We start from the raw sequence: 18,283 nt of genomic DNA on the forward strand, positions 1-18,283 counted from the left end.
CATGCCCTTACCTAAACACATAAAAAAACAACATAAAACAGGTCAGGACCGTTACACTAAGACTATTAGTTAAGACTTTCCACTGAGACTATTAGTTAAGATAAGACTTTCCACTAAGACTATTAGTTAAGACTTTCCACTGAGACTATTAGTTAAGATAAGACTGTCCACTAAGACTATTAGTTAAGATAAGACTTTCCACTGAGACAATTAGTTAAGACTTTCCACTGAGACTATTAGTTAAGATAAGACTGTCCACTAAGACTATTAGTTAAGATAAGACTTTCCACTGAGACAATTAGTTAAGACTTTCCACTAAGACTACCAGTTAAGACTTTCCACTGAGACTATTAGTTAAGATAAGACTTTCCACTAAGACTATTAGTTAAGACTTTCCACTGAGACTATTAGTTAAGATAAGACTGTCCACTAAGACTATTAGTTAAGATAAGACTTTCCACTGAGACAATTAGTTAAGACTTTCCACTAAGACTACCAGTTAAGACTTTCCACTGAGACTATTAGTTAAGTCTTTCCACTAAGACTACTAGTTAAGATTTTCCACTAAGACTACTAGTTAAGATAAGACTGTCCACTAAGACTACTAGTTAAGATAAGACTTTTCACTAAGACTATTAGTTAAGATAAGACTTTCCACTAAGACTATTAGTTAAGACTTTCCACTGAGACTATTAGTTAAGATAAGACTGTCCACTAAGACTATTAGTTAAGATAAGACTTTCCACTGAGACAATTAGTTAAGACTTTCCACTAAGACTACCAGTTAAGACTTTCCACTGAGACTATTAGTTAAGTCTTTCCACTAAGACTACTAGTTAAGATTTTCCACTAAGACTACTAGTTAAGATAAGACTGTCCACTAAGACTACTAGTTAAGATAAGACTTTCCACTAAGACTACTAGCTAAGTGAGACCGTGTAGTTATCAAATCCTAGACCGTGAGACCGTGTAATTACCAAATCCTAGACCGTGAGACCGTGTAATTACCAAATCCTAGACCGTGAGACCGTGTAATTACCAAATCCTAGACCGTGAGCAGTTTAGGCACTTAAATTACTCCAGTGTGAAAGGTCATAGTGGGTGATCTACCCTACCTGAGCCCTTCCTCCAGCGTTCAGGACTGTGGTTATAATAGTGAGGTGACAGGTGAAAGGTCATAGTGGGTGACCGTTCCTACCTGAGCCCAGGCCTTCCTCCAGCATTCAGGACTGTGGTGGCTGTACACCTGCTGAGCCCAGGTAGAGCAGGTCAGGTGAGACACATCGCAGTATGCTGTGCCCCGCCCACCCATCTCAGAGTCCATCTTGAAGAGCCAGCGCCTCACCTCCATGTGCTCTGTCATCAGCTGGGCCAGGGTTTCATGGAGCTGGGGAGAGAGGAGAGAGAGAGAGAGGGAGAGAGGAGAGAGAGAGAAGAGAGAGAGAGAGAGAGATCAGACCCAACCAAATCATGAGAAAACAAAAAGATAATTACTTGACACATTGGAAAGAATCAATAAAAACCAGAGCAAACTAGAATGCTATTTGGCCCTAAACAGACAGTACAGTATGTTTCCCAAACCAATACAGTATGTTTCCCATACCAATATAGCCATTTGAAATGGTAGAGAGAAGAAGAAGAATAGCTGTTGAATTGATAGAGAGAAGAAGAAGAATAGCTGTTGAATTGGTAGAGAGAAGAAGAATAGCTGTTGAATTGGTTGAGAGAAGAAGAAGAATAGCTGTTGAATTGGTAGAGAGAAGAAGAAGAATAGCTGTTGAATTGGTAGAGAGAAGAAGAATAGCTGTTGAATTGGTTGAGAGAAGAAGAATAGCTGTTGAATTGGTAGAGAGAAGAAGAAGAATAGCTCTTGAATTGATAGAGAGAAGAAGAATACCTGTTGTAAGGAGTATATGTCCCACTGTCCTGGGGGCACGGTGACCCCCGCGCCAGTAAAGATCCTCCTGCCTCCAGACTTGGTGCTGTAGAGGCGGGCCACAGCAGGCTCTGGCCCCAGGAGGGGAACCCCCAGCTCATCAGCCACCGCCAGGTCATCTAAGTGGACCACACCACCCACCATGTAGGCCTGCTGACCCTGGATCAGGTTACGGATCCGTCGCAGGGTTCGGGGGCTGTACTTCAACAGCGTGGACAGACACATGTTGTGGGTCTAGATGGAGCCGAGAGGAAGAGGAAGAGGACATCCATTATTGGGTGTCTATTTGTCTTTGGGGGGGGGGGTTCTGAACAGGCAGCACTCTGAGTACTGCTTTCTAAGCTCTCTAGGCTACCTGTCACCCCAGACAGGTACATGCAGGGATGGAAGTGAAGGATTATGGGTACTGGCCTGTCTTTAACCTCTCTAGGCTACCTGCCACCCTAGACAGGTACATGCAGGGATGGAATTGAAGGATTATGGGTACTGGCCTGTCTTTAACCTCTCTAGGCTACCTGCCACCCCAGACAGGTACATGCAGGGATGGAAGTGAAGGATTATGGGTACTGGCCTGTCTTTAACCTCTCTAGGCTACCTGCCACCCTAGACAGGTACATGCAGGGATGGAAGTGAAGGATTATGGGTACTGGCCTGTCTTTAACCTCTCTAGGCTACCTGCCACCCCAGACAGGTACATGCAGGGATGGAAGTGAAGGATTATGGGTACTGGCCTGTCTTTAACCTCTCTAGGCTACCTGCCACCCCAGACAGGTACATGCAGGGATGGAATTGAAGGATTATGGGTACTGGCCTGTCTTTAACCTCTCTAGGCTACCTGCCACCCCAGACAGGTACATGCAGGGATGGAAGTGAAGGATTATGGGTACTGGCCTGTCTTTAACCTCTCTAGGCTACCTGCCACCCTAGACAGGTACATGCAGGGATGGAATTCGATTATGGGTACTGGCCTGTCTTTAACCTCTCTAGGCTACCTGCCACCCTAGACAGGTACATGCAGGGATGGAATTGAAGGATTATGGGTACTGGCCTGTCTTTAACCTCTCTAGGCTACCTGCCACCCCAGACAGGTACATGCAGGGATGGAATTGAAGGATTATGGGTACTGGCCTGTCTTTAACCTCTCTAGGCTACCTGCCACCCCAGACAGGTACATGCAGGGATGGAATTGAAGGATTATGGGTACTGGCCTGTCTTTAACCTCTCTAGGCTACCTGCCACCCCAGACAGGTACATGCAGGGATGGAAGTGAAGGATTATGGGTACTGGCCTGTCTTTAACCTCTCTAGGCTACCTGCCACCCCAGACAGGTACATGCAGGGATGGAATTGAAGGATTATGGGTACTGGCCTGTCTTTAACCTCTCTAGGCTACCTGCCACCCCAGACAGGTACATGCAGGGATGGAAGTGAAGGATTATGGGTACTGGCCTGTCTTTAACCTCTCTAGGCTACCTGCCACCCTAGACAGGTACATGCAGGGATGGAATTCGATTATGGGTACTGGCCTGTCTTTAACCTCTCTAGGCTACCTGCCACCCTAGACAGGTACATGCAGGGATGGAATTGAAGGATTATGGGTACTGGCCTGTCTTTAACCTCTCTAGGCTACCTGCCACCCCAGACAGGTACATGCAGGGATGGAAGTGAAGGATTATGGGTACTGGCCTGTCTTTAACCTCTCTAGGCTACCTGCCACCCCAGACAGGTACATGCAGGGATGGAATTGAAGGATTATGGGTACTGGCCTGTCTTTAACCTCTCTAGGCTACCTGCCACCCCAGACAGGTACATGCAGGGATGGAATTGAAGGATTATGGGTACTGGCCTGTCTTTAACCTCTCTAGGCTACCTGCCACCCCAGACAGGTACATGCAGGGATGGAATTGAAGGATTATGGGTACTGGCCTGTCTTTAACCTCTCTAGGCTACCTGCCACCCCAGACAGGTACATGCAGGGATGGAATTGAAGGATTATGGGTACTGGCCTGTCTTTAACCTCTCTAGGCTACCTGCCACCCCAGACAGGTACATGCAGGGATGGAATTGAAGGATTATGGGTACTGGCCTGTCTTTAACCTCTCTAGGCTACCTGCCACCCCAGACAGGTGCGTGCAGGGATGGAATTGAAGAATTATGGGTACTGGCCTGTCTTTAACCTCTCTAGGCTACCTGCCACCCCAGACAGGTACATGCAGGGATGGAAGTGAAGGATTATGGGTACTGGCCTGTCTTTAACCTCTCTAGGCTACCTGCCACCCCAGACAGGTACATGCAGGGATGGAAGTGAAGGATTATGGGTACTGGCCTGTCTTTAACCTCTCTAGGCTACCTGCCACCCCAGACAGGTACATGCAGGGATGGAAGTGAAGGATTATGGGTACTGGCCTGTCTTTAACCTCTCTAGGCTACCTGCCACCCCAGACAGGTACATGCAGGGATGGAAGTGAAGAATTATGGGTACTGGCCTGTCTTTAACCTCTCTAGGCTACCTGCCACCCCAGACAGGTACATGCAGGGATGGAAGTGAAGGATTATGGGTACTGGCCTGTCTTTAACCTCTCTAGGCTACCTGCCACCCTAGACAGGTACATGCAGGGATGGAATTGAAGGATTATGGGTACTGGCCTGTCTTTAACCTCTCTAGGCTACCTGCCACCCCAGACAGGTGCGTGCAGGGATGCAATTGAAGGATTATGGGTACTGGCCTGTCTTTAACCTCTCTAGGCTACCTGCCACCCTAGACAGGTACATGCAGGGATGGAATTGAAGAATTATGGGTACTGGCCTGTCTTTAACCTCTCTAGGCTACCTGCCACCCCAGACAGGTACATGCAGGGATGGAAGTGAAGGATTATGGGTACTGGCCTGTCTTTAACCTCTCTAGGCTACCTGCCACCCCAGACAGGTGCGTGCAGGGATGGAATTGAAGGATTATGGGTACTGGCCTGTCTTTAACCTCTCTAGGCTACCTGCCACCCTAGACAGGTACATGCAGGGATGGAATTGAAGAATTATGGGTACTGGCCTGTCTTTAACCTCTCTAGGCTACCTGTCACCCCAGACAGGTACATGCAGGGATGGAAGTGAAGGATTATGGGTACTGGCCTGTCTTTAACCTCTCTAGGCTACCTGTCACCCCAGACAGGTACATGCAGGGATGGAAGTGAAGAATTATGGGTACTGGCCTGTCTTTAAACTCTCTAGGCTACCTGCCACCCCAGACAGGTACATGCAGGGATGGAAGTGAAGGATTATGGGTACTGGCCTGTCTTTAACCTCTCTAGGCTACCTGCCACCCCAGACAGGTATAGGTTGTGACTTCTACTTACAGGCCATTCCCAACAATGCAAAGAGAGAAAACATTTTTTTCCACCAACTACAGTATTTTAACAGTCTTATGGCTTGGGGTTAACAGCTGTCCAGGGTCCTTTTGGTTCCATACTTGGTGCACCGGTACTGCTTGCCATGTGGTAAACAGAGAGAACAGTCTATGCCTTGGGTGGCTGAAGACTCTGACCATTTTTAACGCCTTCCTCTGACACCGCCTGGTATATAGGTCCTGGATGGCAGGAAGCTTGGCCCCAGTGATGTACGGGGCCGTTCGCACTACCCTCTGCAGCACCTTGCGGTCGGATGCCTAGTAGTTACCGTACCAAGCTGTGATGCAGCCAGTCAAGATGCTCTCGATGGTGCAGCTAAAAACCTTTTTGAGGTTCTGAGGGACCCGTTGCCAAATCTTTTCAGCTTCCTGCGGAGAAAAAGGTGTTGTCGTGCCCTCTTCACAACTTGTGTTGGTGTGTGTGTGGACCTTGATAATTCCTTAGTGATGTGGACCCCAAGGAACTTTAAGCCCTCGACAAGCTCCACTACAGCCCCTCCGTTTCCTGTAGTCCACGATCATCTCCTTTGTCTTGCTGACGTTGAGGGAGAGGTTGTTGTCCTGGCTCCACACTGACAGGTCTCTGACCTTCTTCCTGTAGGCTGTCGTCTGCAAACTTAATGATGATGTTGGAGTCATGCGCGGCCACGCAGTCGTGGGGGAACAGGGAGTACAGGAGGGGACTAAGCATGCACCCCTGATTGGCACACGTGTTGAGGGTCAGTTTGATGGATGTGTTGTTGCCTACCATCACCACATGGGGGCGGCCTGTCAGCAAGTCCAGAATCCAGTTGCAGAGGGAGGTGTTTAATCACAGGGTCCTTAACTTACCGAGCTGACAAGGTAAAAATATGTTGTTCTGACTCTGAGCAAGGCAGTTAACCCACTGTTCCTCGGGCACCGAAGGCGTGAATGTCGATTAAGGAAACGCCCCGCACCTCTCTGATTCAGAGGGGTTGGGTTAAATGCAGAAGATACATTTCAGTTGAAGGCATTCAGTTGTACAACTGACTAGGTCTCCCCCTTTCCCTTAGTGATGAGCTTTGTGGGCACTATGGTGTTGAACGCTGAGCTGTAGTCAATGAACAGCATTCTCATGTAGGTGTTCCTTTTGTCCAGATGGAAAAGGGCAGTGTAGTGCAATAGAGATTGCGTCATCTGTGGATCTGATGGGGCGGTATGCAAATTGGAGTGGGTCCAGTGTGTCTGGGATGATGATGGTGTTGATGTGAGCAATGACCAGCCTTTCAAAGCATTTCATGCCTACAGATGTGATTGGTACGGGGCGATAATCCTTTAGACAGGTTACCTTGGAGATCTTCGGCACAGGAACTATGGTGGTCTGCTTGAAACATGTTTGGTATTACAGACTGGGTCAGGGAAAGGTTGAACATGTCAGTGAAGACACTTGCCAGCTGGTCAGCGCCTGCTCTGAGTACACATCCTGGTAATCCATCTGTGACCTTGTGATTGTTAACATGTTTATAGGTCTTACTCACATCGGCTACGGAGAGTGTGATCACACAGTCGTCCGGAACAGCTGGTGCTCTCATGCATGGTTCAGTGTTGCTAGCCTAGCATAGAAGGTATTTATCTCGTCTGGTAGGCTCGCGTCACTGGACAGCTCGTGGCTGGGTTTCCCTTTGTATTCCGTGATCATTTGCAAGCCCTGCCACGTCCAACGAGCGTCAGAACCGGTGTAGTAGGATTCGATCTTGGTCCTGTATTGATCCTTTGTCTGTTTGATGGTTCGTCGGAGGGCGCAGCGGGATTTCTTATAAGCGTACGGATTAGTGTCCCGCTCCTTGAAAGCGGCAGCTCTAGCATTTAACTCAATGCGGATGTTGCCTGTAATCCATGGCTTCTGGTTGGGATATGTACGTACGGTCACTGTGGAGATGACGTCGTCGATGCACTTATTAACGAAGCCGGTGACTGAGATGGTAAACTCCTCAATGCCTTCGGATGAATTCCAGAACGTACAGTATTCAGTCACCACTAGGACTGACTGAGTATTTTCTTGTTTTTTGCTCATGGCTCTATACAGCTCGATGAGTGCGGTATTGACGTCAGCATCGGCTTGTGGCGGTAAATCGACAGCTACAAAAAAAATATATACTGAACTAAATTACAAACGCAACGTACAACAACTTCAAAGATTTTACAGAGTTACAGTTTATATGAGGAAATCTGTCCACTGAAATAATTTAATTAGGCCCTAACCTATGGATTTGTGTGGGTCTTGGAGGGCATAGGCCCACCCACTTGGTAGCCAGGCCCAGCCAATCAGAATGAGATTTTCCCCACAAAAGGGCTTTATTACAGACCCAAATACCCCGTCCCCCCGATCATGTGAAGGAGCCGGATGTGGGCTGGTGTGGATACACACGGTCTGCGGTTGTGAGGCCGGTTGGACGTACTGTCAAATTCTCTAAAACGACATTGGAGGCAGTTTATGGTACAGAAATTAACATTAAATTCTCTGGCAACAGCTCTGGTGGACATTCCAGCAGTCAGAATGCCAATTGCACGCTCCCTCAAAAAGCATTGTGTTGTGTGACAAAACTGCACATTTTAAAGTGGCCTTTTATTGTCCCCCAGCACAAGGTGCACCTTTGTAATGACCGTGCTGTTTAATCAGCTTCTTGATATGCCACACCTGTCAGGTAGATGGATTATCTTGGCAAAGTAGAAATACTCACTTACAGGGATGTAAACAAATTTGTGCACAACATTTTAAAGAAATCATATTTCTGGGATCTTTGATTTCAATTTTTGTTCAGTGTTGATGAAAAATCTCTTGGTAAATAATATAGTCTACAGGTTACAGGGAAATCGGTTATCTAGACAGTTGCACAATTGAACGGAGTCAACTGAAAAGTGTCTTCTGCATTTAACCCAACCCCTCTGAATCAGAGAGGTGCCTTAATCAATGTGATTTGGTGCCCAGGGAGCAGTTGTTGTGGGTTTTACTGCTCAAGGGAAGAACGGCAGATTTTTCCAACTTGCCAGGTCTGGGACCTTTCAATTACTTCCCCCACGCTCTTAACCGCTAGGCTACCTGCCGCCCAACTATGAGGTATTCTAACTCAGGAGAGCCTCTAGACTTCCCCCACGCTCTTAACCGCTAGGCTACCTGCCGCCCAACTATGAGGTATTCTAACTCAGGAGAGCCTCCAGACTTCCCCCACGCTCTTAACCGCTAGGCTACCTGCCGCCCAACTATGAGGTATTCTAACTCAGGAGATCCTCCAGACTTCCCCCACGCTCTTAACCGCTAGGCTACCTGCCGCCCAACTATGAGGTATTCTAACTCAGGAGAGCCTCTAGACTTCCCCCACGCTCTTAACCGCTAGGCTACCTGCCGCCCAACTATGAGGTATTCTAACTCAGGAGAGCCTCTAGACTTCCCCCACGCTCTTAACCGCTAGGCTACCTGCCGCGCAACTATGAGGTATTCTAACTCAGGAGAGCCTCCAGACTTCCTTCATATTAGGTAACAGCTGTTGTTCACAAAGGGACCTCCTCTCCTGAGCTTCTCCGACGCCACCGTTCTGTCCAGATATATTTATATTATATCCATGTCCTTGTTCAGCCACGACTCGGGAAAACATAGGATATTACAGTTCTTCAGATCACGTTGATAGGAGAGTCTCTCTAGTTTATTCACTAGTGATTGCACATAGGCCAACAGAACGGAGGGTAGAGGAAGTAGATAACTGTGGTGGTCCCCCAGCCCCCCCCCCCCCCTAACAGAACGGAGGGTAGAGGAAGTAGATAACTGTGGTGGTCCCCCAGCCCCCCCTAACAGAACGGAGGGTAGAGGAAGTAGATAGCTGTGGTGGCCCCCCAGCCCTTCCCCCCTAACAGAACGGAGGGTAGAGGAAGTAGATAACTGTGGTGGTCCCCCAGCCCCCCCTAACAGAACGGAGGGTAGAGGAAGTAGATAACTGTGGTGGTCCCCCAGCCCCCCCTAACAGAACGGAGGGTAGAGGAAGTAGATAACTGTGGTGGTCCCCCAGACCCCCCCCCCCCTAACAGAACGGAGGGTAGAGGAAGTAGATAACTGTGGTGGTCCCCCAGCCCCCCCTAACAGAACGGAGGGTAGAGGAAGTAGATAACTGTGGTGGTCCCCCAGCCCCCCCTAACAGAACGGAGGGTAGAGGAAGTAGATAACTGTGGTGGTCCCCCAGCCCCCCCTAACAGAACGGAGGGTAGAGGAAGTAGATAACTGTGGTGGTCCCCCAGCCCCCCCTAACAGAACGGAGGGTAGAGGAAGTAGATAACTGTGGTGGTCCCCCAGCCCCCCCCCCTAACAGAACGGAGGGTAGAGGAAGTAGATAACTGTGGTGGTCCCCCAGCCCCCCCTAACAGAACGGAGGGTAGAGGAAGTAGATAACTGTGGTGGTCCCCCAGCCCCCCCTAACAGAACGGAGGGTAGAGGAAGTAGATAACTGCGGTGGTCCCCCAGCCCCCCCCCCCCCCCCCTAACAGAACGGAGGGTAAAGGAAGTAGATAACTGTGGTGGTCCCCCAGCCCCCCCTAACAGAACGGAGGGTAAAGGAAGTAGATAACTGTGGTGGTCCCCCAGCCCCCCCTAACAGAACGGAGGGTAGAGGAAGTAGATAACTGTGGTGGTCCCCCAGCCCCCCCTAACAGAACGGAGGGTAGAGGAAGTAGATAACTGTGGTGGTCCCCCAGCCCCCCCTAACAGAACGGAGGGTAGAGGAAGTAGATAACTGTGGTGGTCCCCCAGCCCCCCCTAACAGAACGGAGGGTAGAGGAAGTAGATAACTGTGGTGGTCCCCCAGCCCCCCCTAACAGAACGGAGGGTAGAGGAAGTAGATAACTGTGGTGGTCCCCCAGCCCCTTCTCCTCCTAACATTGTAACATCAGTGATGATTAGCAGTATCAATTAAGTCAGTTTGAATTAACCTTTAAACCAAGAACAGCAATTCAAAAATTCCCATTAAAAATCTACTTTAATTATTCATTGGACAGAACTAGTAGAACGAGGAAACTCTGAAATAATACTGTTAAATTAATTATGAATACATTAGTATCCGTTCAGTATGATATGTTTACCTTATTTATTATCCTAAATGTCTTCATATGAAACTCATTACAAGGTAATAGAAATGCCTGATGCAGATTAATAAAATGTAACTGTTTTTTCAGAGTGCACAGTTCAGCGAATCCTCCCTTTATCCTCTCCCGGGTCAGACCAAACTACACCGCCTCTGGCACCCCCTAGAGGAGCATATTCAAACTGCACTGCCTCTGGCACCCCCTAGTGGAGCATATTCAAACTGCACCGCCTCTGGCACCCCCTAGAGGAGCATATTCAAACTACACCGCCTCTGGCACCCCCTAGTGGAGCATATTCAAACTACACCGCCTCTGGCACCCCCTAGTGGAGCACATTCAAACTGCACCGCCTCTGGCACCCCCTTGAGGAGCATATTCAAATTACACTGCCTCTGGCACCCCCTAGTGGAGCATATTCAAACTACACCGCCTCTGGCACCCCCTAGTGGAGCATATTCAAACTGCACCGCCTCTGGCACCCCCTAGAGGAGCATATTCAAACTGCACCGCCTCTGGCACCCCCTATAGGAGCATATTCAAACTGCACCGCCTCTGGCACCCCCTAGAGGAGCATATTCAAACTGCACTTTTCAAATCCACACACAAAGGGAACGTCTCTCTGTCTCTCTCTCTCTCTCTCTGTCTGTCTCTCTCTGTCTGTCTGTCTGTCTGTCTGTCTGTCTGTCTGTCTGTCTGTCTGTCTGTCTCTCTCTGTCTCTCTCTGTCTCTCTCTCTCTCTGTCTCTCTCTCTCTCTGTCTCTCTCTCTCTCTCTCTCTCTCTCTCTCTGTCTCTCTCTCTCTCTGTCAACAACTGTTTGAGAGTACATTCTTCTGGTCTTGAAATAAAATCTCTGGTGAAATGTTACATCTGTAGGGACTGCACTACTTATTGAATTCAATCAATGTAAAAAAAATAAGCAACAAAAAACAGGTTTTTATTTCACCTTTATTTAACTAAAGTTAGTTAAGAACAAATTATTATTTACAATGACAGCCTACACCGGGCCAAACCCGGACGACGCTGGGGCAATGGTGCGCCGCCCTATGGGACCCCCAATCACGGCTGGTTGTGATACAGCCTGGACAGGTGCACCCTCATTCTAGCATGATTCACCATCCTGACCGCTGCCTGATTCACCATCCTGACCGCTGCCTGATTCACCATCCTGACCGCTGCCTGATTCACCATCCTGACCGCTGCCTGATTCACCATCCTGACCGCTGCCTGATGCACCATCCTGACCGCTGCCTGATTCACCATCCTGACCGCTGCCTGATTCACCACCCTGACCGCTGCCTGATTCACCACCCTGACCGCTGCCTGATTCACCATCCTGACCGCTGCCTGATTCACCATAATCACCGCTGCCTGATTCACCATCCTGACCGCTGCCTGATTCACCATAATGACCGCTGCCTGATTCACCATAATGACCGCTGCCTGATTCACCATCCTGACCGCTGCATGATTCACCATCCTGACCGCTGCCTGATTCACCATAATGACCGCTGCATGATTCACCATCCTGACCGCTGCCTGATTCACCATAATGACCGCTGCCTGATTCACCATAATGACCGCTGCCTGATTCACCATCCTGACCGCTGCCTGATTCACCATCCTGACCGCTGCCTGATTCACCATCCTGACCGCTGCCTGATTCGCCATAATGACCGCTGCCTGATTCACCATCCTGACCGCTGCCAGATTCACCATAATGACCGCTGCCTGATTCACCATCCTGACCGCTGCCTGATTCACCATCCTGACCGCTGCCTGATTCACCATCCTGACCGCTGCCTGATTCACCATAATGACCGCTGCCTGATTCACCATCCTGACCGCTGCCTGATGCACCATAATGACCGCTGCCTGATGCACCATAATGACCGCTGCCTGATGCACCATAATGACCGCTGCCTGATTCACCACCCTGACCGCTGCCTGATTCACCATCCTGACCGCTGCCTGATACACCATAATGACCGCTGCCTGATGCACCATAATGACCGCTGCCTGATTCACCATCCTGACCGCTGCCTGATGCACCATAATGACCGCTGCCTGATTCACCATCCTGACCGCTGCCTGATTCACCACCCTGACCGCTGCCTGATTCACCATCCTGACCGCTGCCTGATTCATCATCCTGACCGCTGCCTGATTCACCACCCTGACCGCTGCCTGATTCACCATAATGACCGCTCTCTGATTCACCATAATGACCGCTGCCTGATTCATCATCCTGACCGCTGCCTGATTCACCACCCTGACCGCTGCCTGATTCACCATAATGACCGCTGCCTGATTCACCATAATGACCGCTGCCTGATTAACCATCCTGACCGCTGCCTGATTCACCATCCTGACCGCTGCCTGATTCACCATCCTGACCGCTGCCTGATGCACCATAATGACCGCTGCCTGATTCACCATCCTGACCGCTGCCTGATGCACCATAATGACCGCTGCCTGATTCACCATAATGACCGCTGCCTGATTCACCATAATGACCGCTGCCTGATTCACCATAATGACCGCTGCCTGATTCACCACCCTGACCGCTGCCTGATTCACCATCCTGACCGCTGCCTGATGCACCATAATGACCGCTGCCTGATTCACCATCCTGACCGCTGCCTGATGCACCATAATGACCGCTGCCTGATTCACCATCCTGACCGCTGCCTGATGCACCATAATGACCGCTGCCTGATTCACCATAATCACCGCTGCCTGATTCACCATCCTGACCGCTGCCTGATTCACCATAATGACCGCTGCCTGATTCACCATAATGACCGCTGCCTGATTCACCATCCTGACCGCTGCATGATTCACCACCCTGACCGCTGCCTGATTCACCATAATGACCGCTGCCTGATTCACCATAATGACCGCTGCCTGATTCACCATCCTGACCGCTGCATGATTCACCATCCTGACCGCTGCCTGATTCACCATCCTGACCGCTGCCTGATTCACCATCCTGACCGCTGCCTGATTCACCATAATGACCGCTGCCTGATTCACCATCCTGACCGCTGCCTGATTCACCATAATGACCGCTGCCTGATTCACCATAATGACCGCTGCCTGATTCACCATCCTGACCGCTGCCTGATTCACCATCCTGACCGCTGCCTGATTCACCATCCTGACCGCTGCCTGATTCACCATAATGACCGCTGCCTGATTCACCATCCTGACCGCTGCCTGATGCACCATAATGACCGCTGCCTGATGCACCATAATGACCGCTGCCTGATGCACCATAATGACCGCTGCCTGATTCACCACCCTGACCGCTGCCTGATTCACCATCCTGACCGCTGCCTGATACACCATAATGACCGCTGCCTGATGCACTATAATGACCGCTGCCTGATTCACCATCCTGACCGCTGCCTGATGCACCATAATGACCGCTGCCTGATTCACCATCCTGACCGCTGCCTGATTCACCACCCTGACCGCTGCCTGATTCACCATCCTGACCGCTGCCTGATTCATCATCCTGACCGCTGCCTGATTCACCACCCTGACCGCTGCCTGATTCACCATAATGACCGCTCTCTGATTCACCATAATGACCGCTGCCTGATTCATCATCCTGACCGCTGCCTGATTCACCACCCTGACCGCTGCCTGATTCACCATAATGACCGCTGCCTGATTCACCATAATGACCGCTGCCTGATTCACCATCCTGACCGCTGCCTGATTCACCATCCTGACCGCTGCCTGATTCACCATCCTGACCGCTGCCTGATACACCATAATGACCGCTGCCTGATGCACTATAATGACCGCTGCCTGATTCACCATCCTGACCGCTGCCTGATGCACCATAATGACCGCTGCCTGATTCACCATCCTGACCGCTGCCTGATTCACCACCCTGACCGCTGCCTGATTCACCATCCTGACCGCTGCCTGATTCATCATCCTGACCGCTGCCTGATTCACCACCCTGACCGCTGCCTGATTCACCATAATGACCGCTCTCTGATTCACCATAATGACCGCTGCCTGATTCATCATCCTGACCGCTGCCTGATTCACCACCCTGACCGCTGCCTGATTCACCATAATGACCGCTGCCTGATTCACCATAATGACCGCTGCCTGATTCACCATCCTGACCGCTGCCTGATTCACCATCCTGACCGCTGCCTGATGCACCATAATGACCGCTGCCTGATTCACCATCCTGACCGCTGCCTGATTCACCATAATGACCGCTGACTAATGCACCATCCTGACCGCTGCACTCCTTTGGTTTCACTTCATAGCCAAACAGAATGTGAGCTGGCGAGGATCAGGATGGTCATGCCAGGCCACCCTTATTCTAATATTGCTGAAATCCCTTCGGTACGTTAGTACATGTAGTCTATGTGTTATGTGTAAATGTGATCTGTTCTCCATCTTACCGGAAAGTCTTCCAGAGCGTCAGGCGTGAGGATGGTGAAGCGTTTGGTGAATGAGGCCTGGGTTGTCCTGGCCCCTCCTCCCAATCCGTCCTCTGGGTCTACCGTGGCCTCCCGGAGCCCTCCCTGGCCTCTCTGTTGCAAGCCCAGCAGTCTCGTATAATACTGGAACAGGTCGTCTCCCAGACGCACAGGAGACACATAGATCACCTCCACGTTCTCATCTACACACAGAGATACATAGATCACCTCCACGTTCTCATCTACACACAGAGACACACAGAGACATATAGATCACCTCCACGTTCTCATCTACACACAGAGACACACAGATCACCTCCACGTTCTCATCTACACACAGAGACACATAGATCACCTCCACGTTCTCATCTACACACAGAGACACATAGATCACCTCCACGTTCTCATCTACACACAGAGACATATAGATCACCTCCACGTTCTCATCTACACACAGAGACACATAGATCACCTCCACGTTCTCATCTACACACAGAGACATATAGATCACCTCCACGTTCTCATCTACACACAGAGACATATAGATCACCTCCACGTTCTCATCTACACACAGAGACACATAGATCACCTCCACGTTCTCACCTACATACAGAGACACACAGAGACACATAGATCACCTCCACGTTCTCATCTACACACAGAGACACACAGATCACCTCCACGTTCTCATCTACACACAGAGACACATAGATCACCTCCACGTTCTCATCTACACACAGAGACACACAGAGACATATAGATCACCTCCACTTTCTCATCTACACACAGAGACACATAGATCACCTCCACATCTACACACAGAGACACATAGATCACCTCCAAGTTCTCATCTACACACAGAGACACATAGATCACCTCCACGTTCTCATCTACACACAGAGACACACAGAGACACATAGATCACCTCCACGTTCTCATCTACACACAGAGACACATAGATCACCTCCACGTTCTCATCTACACACAGAGACACATAGATCACCTCCACGTTCTCATCTACACACAGACACACATAGATCACCTCCACGTTCTCACCTACACACAGAGACACACAGAGACACATAGATCACCTCCACGTTCTCATCTACACACAGAGACACACAGAGACACATAGATCACCTCCACGTTCTCATCTACACACAGAGACACATAGATCACCTCCACGTTCTCATCTACACACAGAGACATATAAATCACCTCCACGTTCTCATCTACACACAGAGACACATAGATCACCTACACGTTCTCATCTACACACAGAGACATATAGATAAGCTCCACGTTCTCATCTACACACAGAGACACACAGAGACATATAGATCACCTCCACGTTCTCATCTACACACAGAGACATATAGATCACCTCCACGTTCTCATCTACACACAGAGACATATAGATCACCTCCACGTTCTCATCTACACACAGAGACACATAGATCACCTCCACGTTCTCATCTACACACAGAGACACATAGATCACCTCCACGTTCTCATCTACACACAGAGACACATAGATCACCTACACGTTCTCATCTACACACAGAGACATATAGATAAGCTCCACGTTCTCATCTACACACAGAGACACACAGATCACCTCCACGTTCTCATCTACACACAGAGACATATAGATAAGCTCCACGTTCTCATCTACACACAGAGACACATAGATCACCTCCACGTTCTCATCTACACACAGAGACACACAGAGACACATAGATCACCTCCACGTTCTCATCTACACACAGAGACACATAGATCACCTCCACGTTCTCATCTACACACAGAGACACATAGATCACCTCCAAGTTCTCATCTACACACAGACACACATAGATCACCTCCACGTTCTCACCTACACACAGAGACACACAGAGACACATAGATCACCTCCACGTTCTCATCTACACACAGAGACATATAGATAAGCTCCACGTTCTCATCTACACACAGAGACATATAGATCACCTCCACGTTCTCATCTACACACAGAGACACATAGATCACCTCCACGTTCTCATCTACACACAGAGACACATAGATCACCTCCACGTTCTCATCTACACACAGAGACACATAGATCACCTCCACGTTCTCATCTACACACAGAGACATATAGATCACCTCCACGTTCTCATCTACACACAGAGACACATAGATCACCTCCACGTTCTCATCTACACACAGAGACACATAGATCACCTCCACGTTCTCATCTACACACAGAGACACATAGATCACCTCCACGTTCTCATCTACACACAGAGACACACAGAGACATACAGATCACCTCCACGTTCTCATCTACACACAGAGACACATAGATCACCTACACGTTCTCATCTACACACAGAGACACATAGATCACCTCCACGTTCTCATCTACACACAGAGACATATAGATCACCTCCACGTTCTCATCTACACACAGAGACACATAGATCACCTCCACGTTCTCATCTACACACAGAGACACATAGATCACCTCCACGTTCTCATCTACACACAGAGACACATAGATCACCTCCACGTTCTCATCTACACACAGAGACACATAGATCACCTCCACGTTCTCATCTACACACAGAGACACAAAGATCACCTCCACGTTCTCATCTACACACAGAGACACATAGATCACCTCCACGTTCTCATCTACACACAGAGACATATAGATCACCTCCACGTTCTCATCTACACACAGAGACATATAGATCACCTCCACGTTCTCATCTACACACAGAGACATATAGATCACCTCCACATTCTCATCTACACACAGAGACACATAGATCACCTCCACGTTCTCATCTACACACAGAGACATATAGATCACCTCCACGTTCTCATCTACACAAAGAGACACACAGAGACACATAGATCACCTCCACGTTCCCATCTACACACAGAGACACATAGATCACCTCCACGTTCTCATCTACACACAGAGACATATAGATCACCTCCACGTTCTCATCTACACACAGAGACACATAGATCACCTCCACGTTCTCATCTACACACAGAGACACATAGATCACCTCCACGTTCTCATCTACACACAGAGACACATAGATCACCTCCAAGTTCTCATCTACACACAGAGACATATAGATCACCTCCACGTTCTCATCTACACACAGAGACACATAGATCACCTACACGTTCTCATCTACACACAGAGACATATAGATCACCTCCACGTTCTCATCTACACACAGAGACACATAGATCACCTCCACGTTCCCATCTACACACAGAGACACATAGATCACCTCCACGTTCTCATCTACACACAGAGACATATAGATCACCTCCACGTTCTCATCTACACACAGAGACACATAGATCACCTCCACGTTCTCATCTACACACAGAGACACATAG

General features: G+C 49.2%; 1 protein-coding gene across 1 annotated transcript in view; it reads right to left on the reverse strand.

Moving 5' to 3' along the window:
• Positions 1 to 1,090: 1,090 nt before the first annotated feature.
• iqch (IQ motif containing H) overlaps positions 1,091 to 18,283 on the reverse strand; it is an 82,749-nt gene continuing 65,556 nt past the window's right edge. The window contains exons 13-15 of the mRNA XM_055910525.1: positions 14,858 to 15,078; positions 1,898 to 2,170; positions 1,091 to 1,387 (exon numbers count right to left, since the gene is read on the reverse strand). Of these exons, the coding sequence (XP_055766500.1) occupies positions 1,148 to 1,387; positions 1,898 to 2,170; positions 14,858 to 15,078 (734 nt within the window). The 3' untranslated portion in view covers positions 1,091 to 1,147. The remainder of the gene's footprint in view (positions 1,388 to 1,897; positions 2,171 to 14,857; positions 15,079 to 18,283) is intronic.

The sequence above is a fragment of the Salvelinus fontinalis genome, unplaced genomic scaffold, assembly GCF_029448725.1.
Source record: "Salvelinus fontinalis isolate EN_2023a unplaced genomic scaffold, ASM2944872v1 scaffold_0015, whole genome shotgun sequence".
Taxonomy (NCBI): Eukaryota; Metazoa; Chordata; class Actinopteri; order Salmoniformes; family Salmonidae; genus Salvelinus; species Salvelinus fontinalis.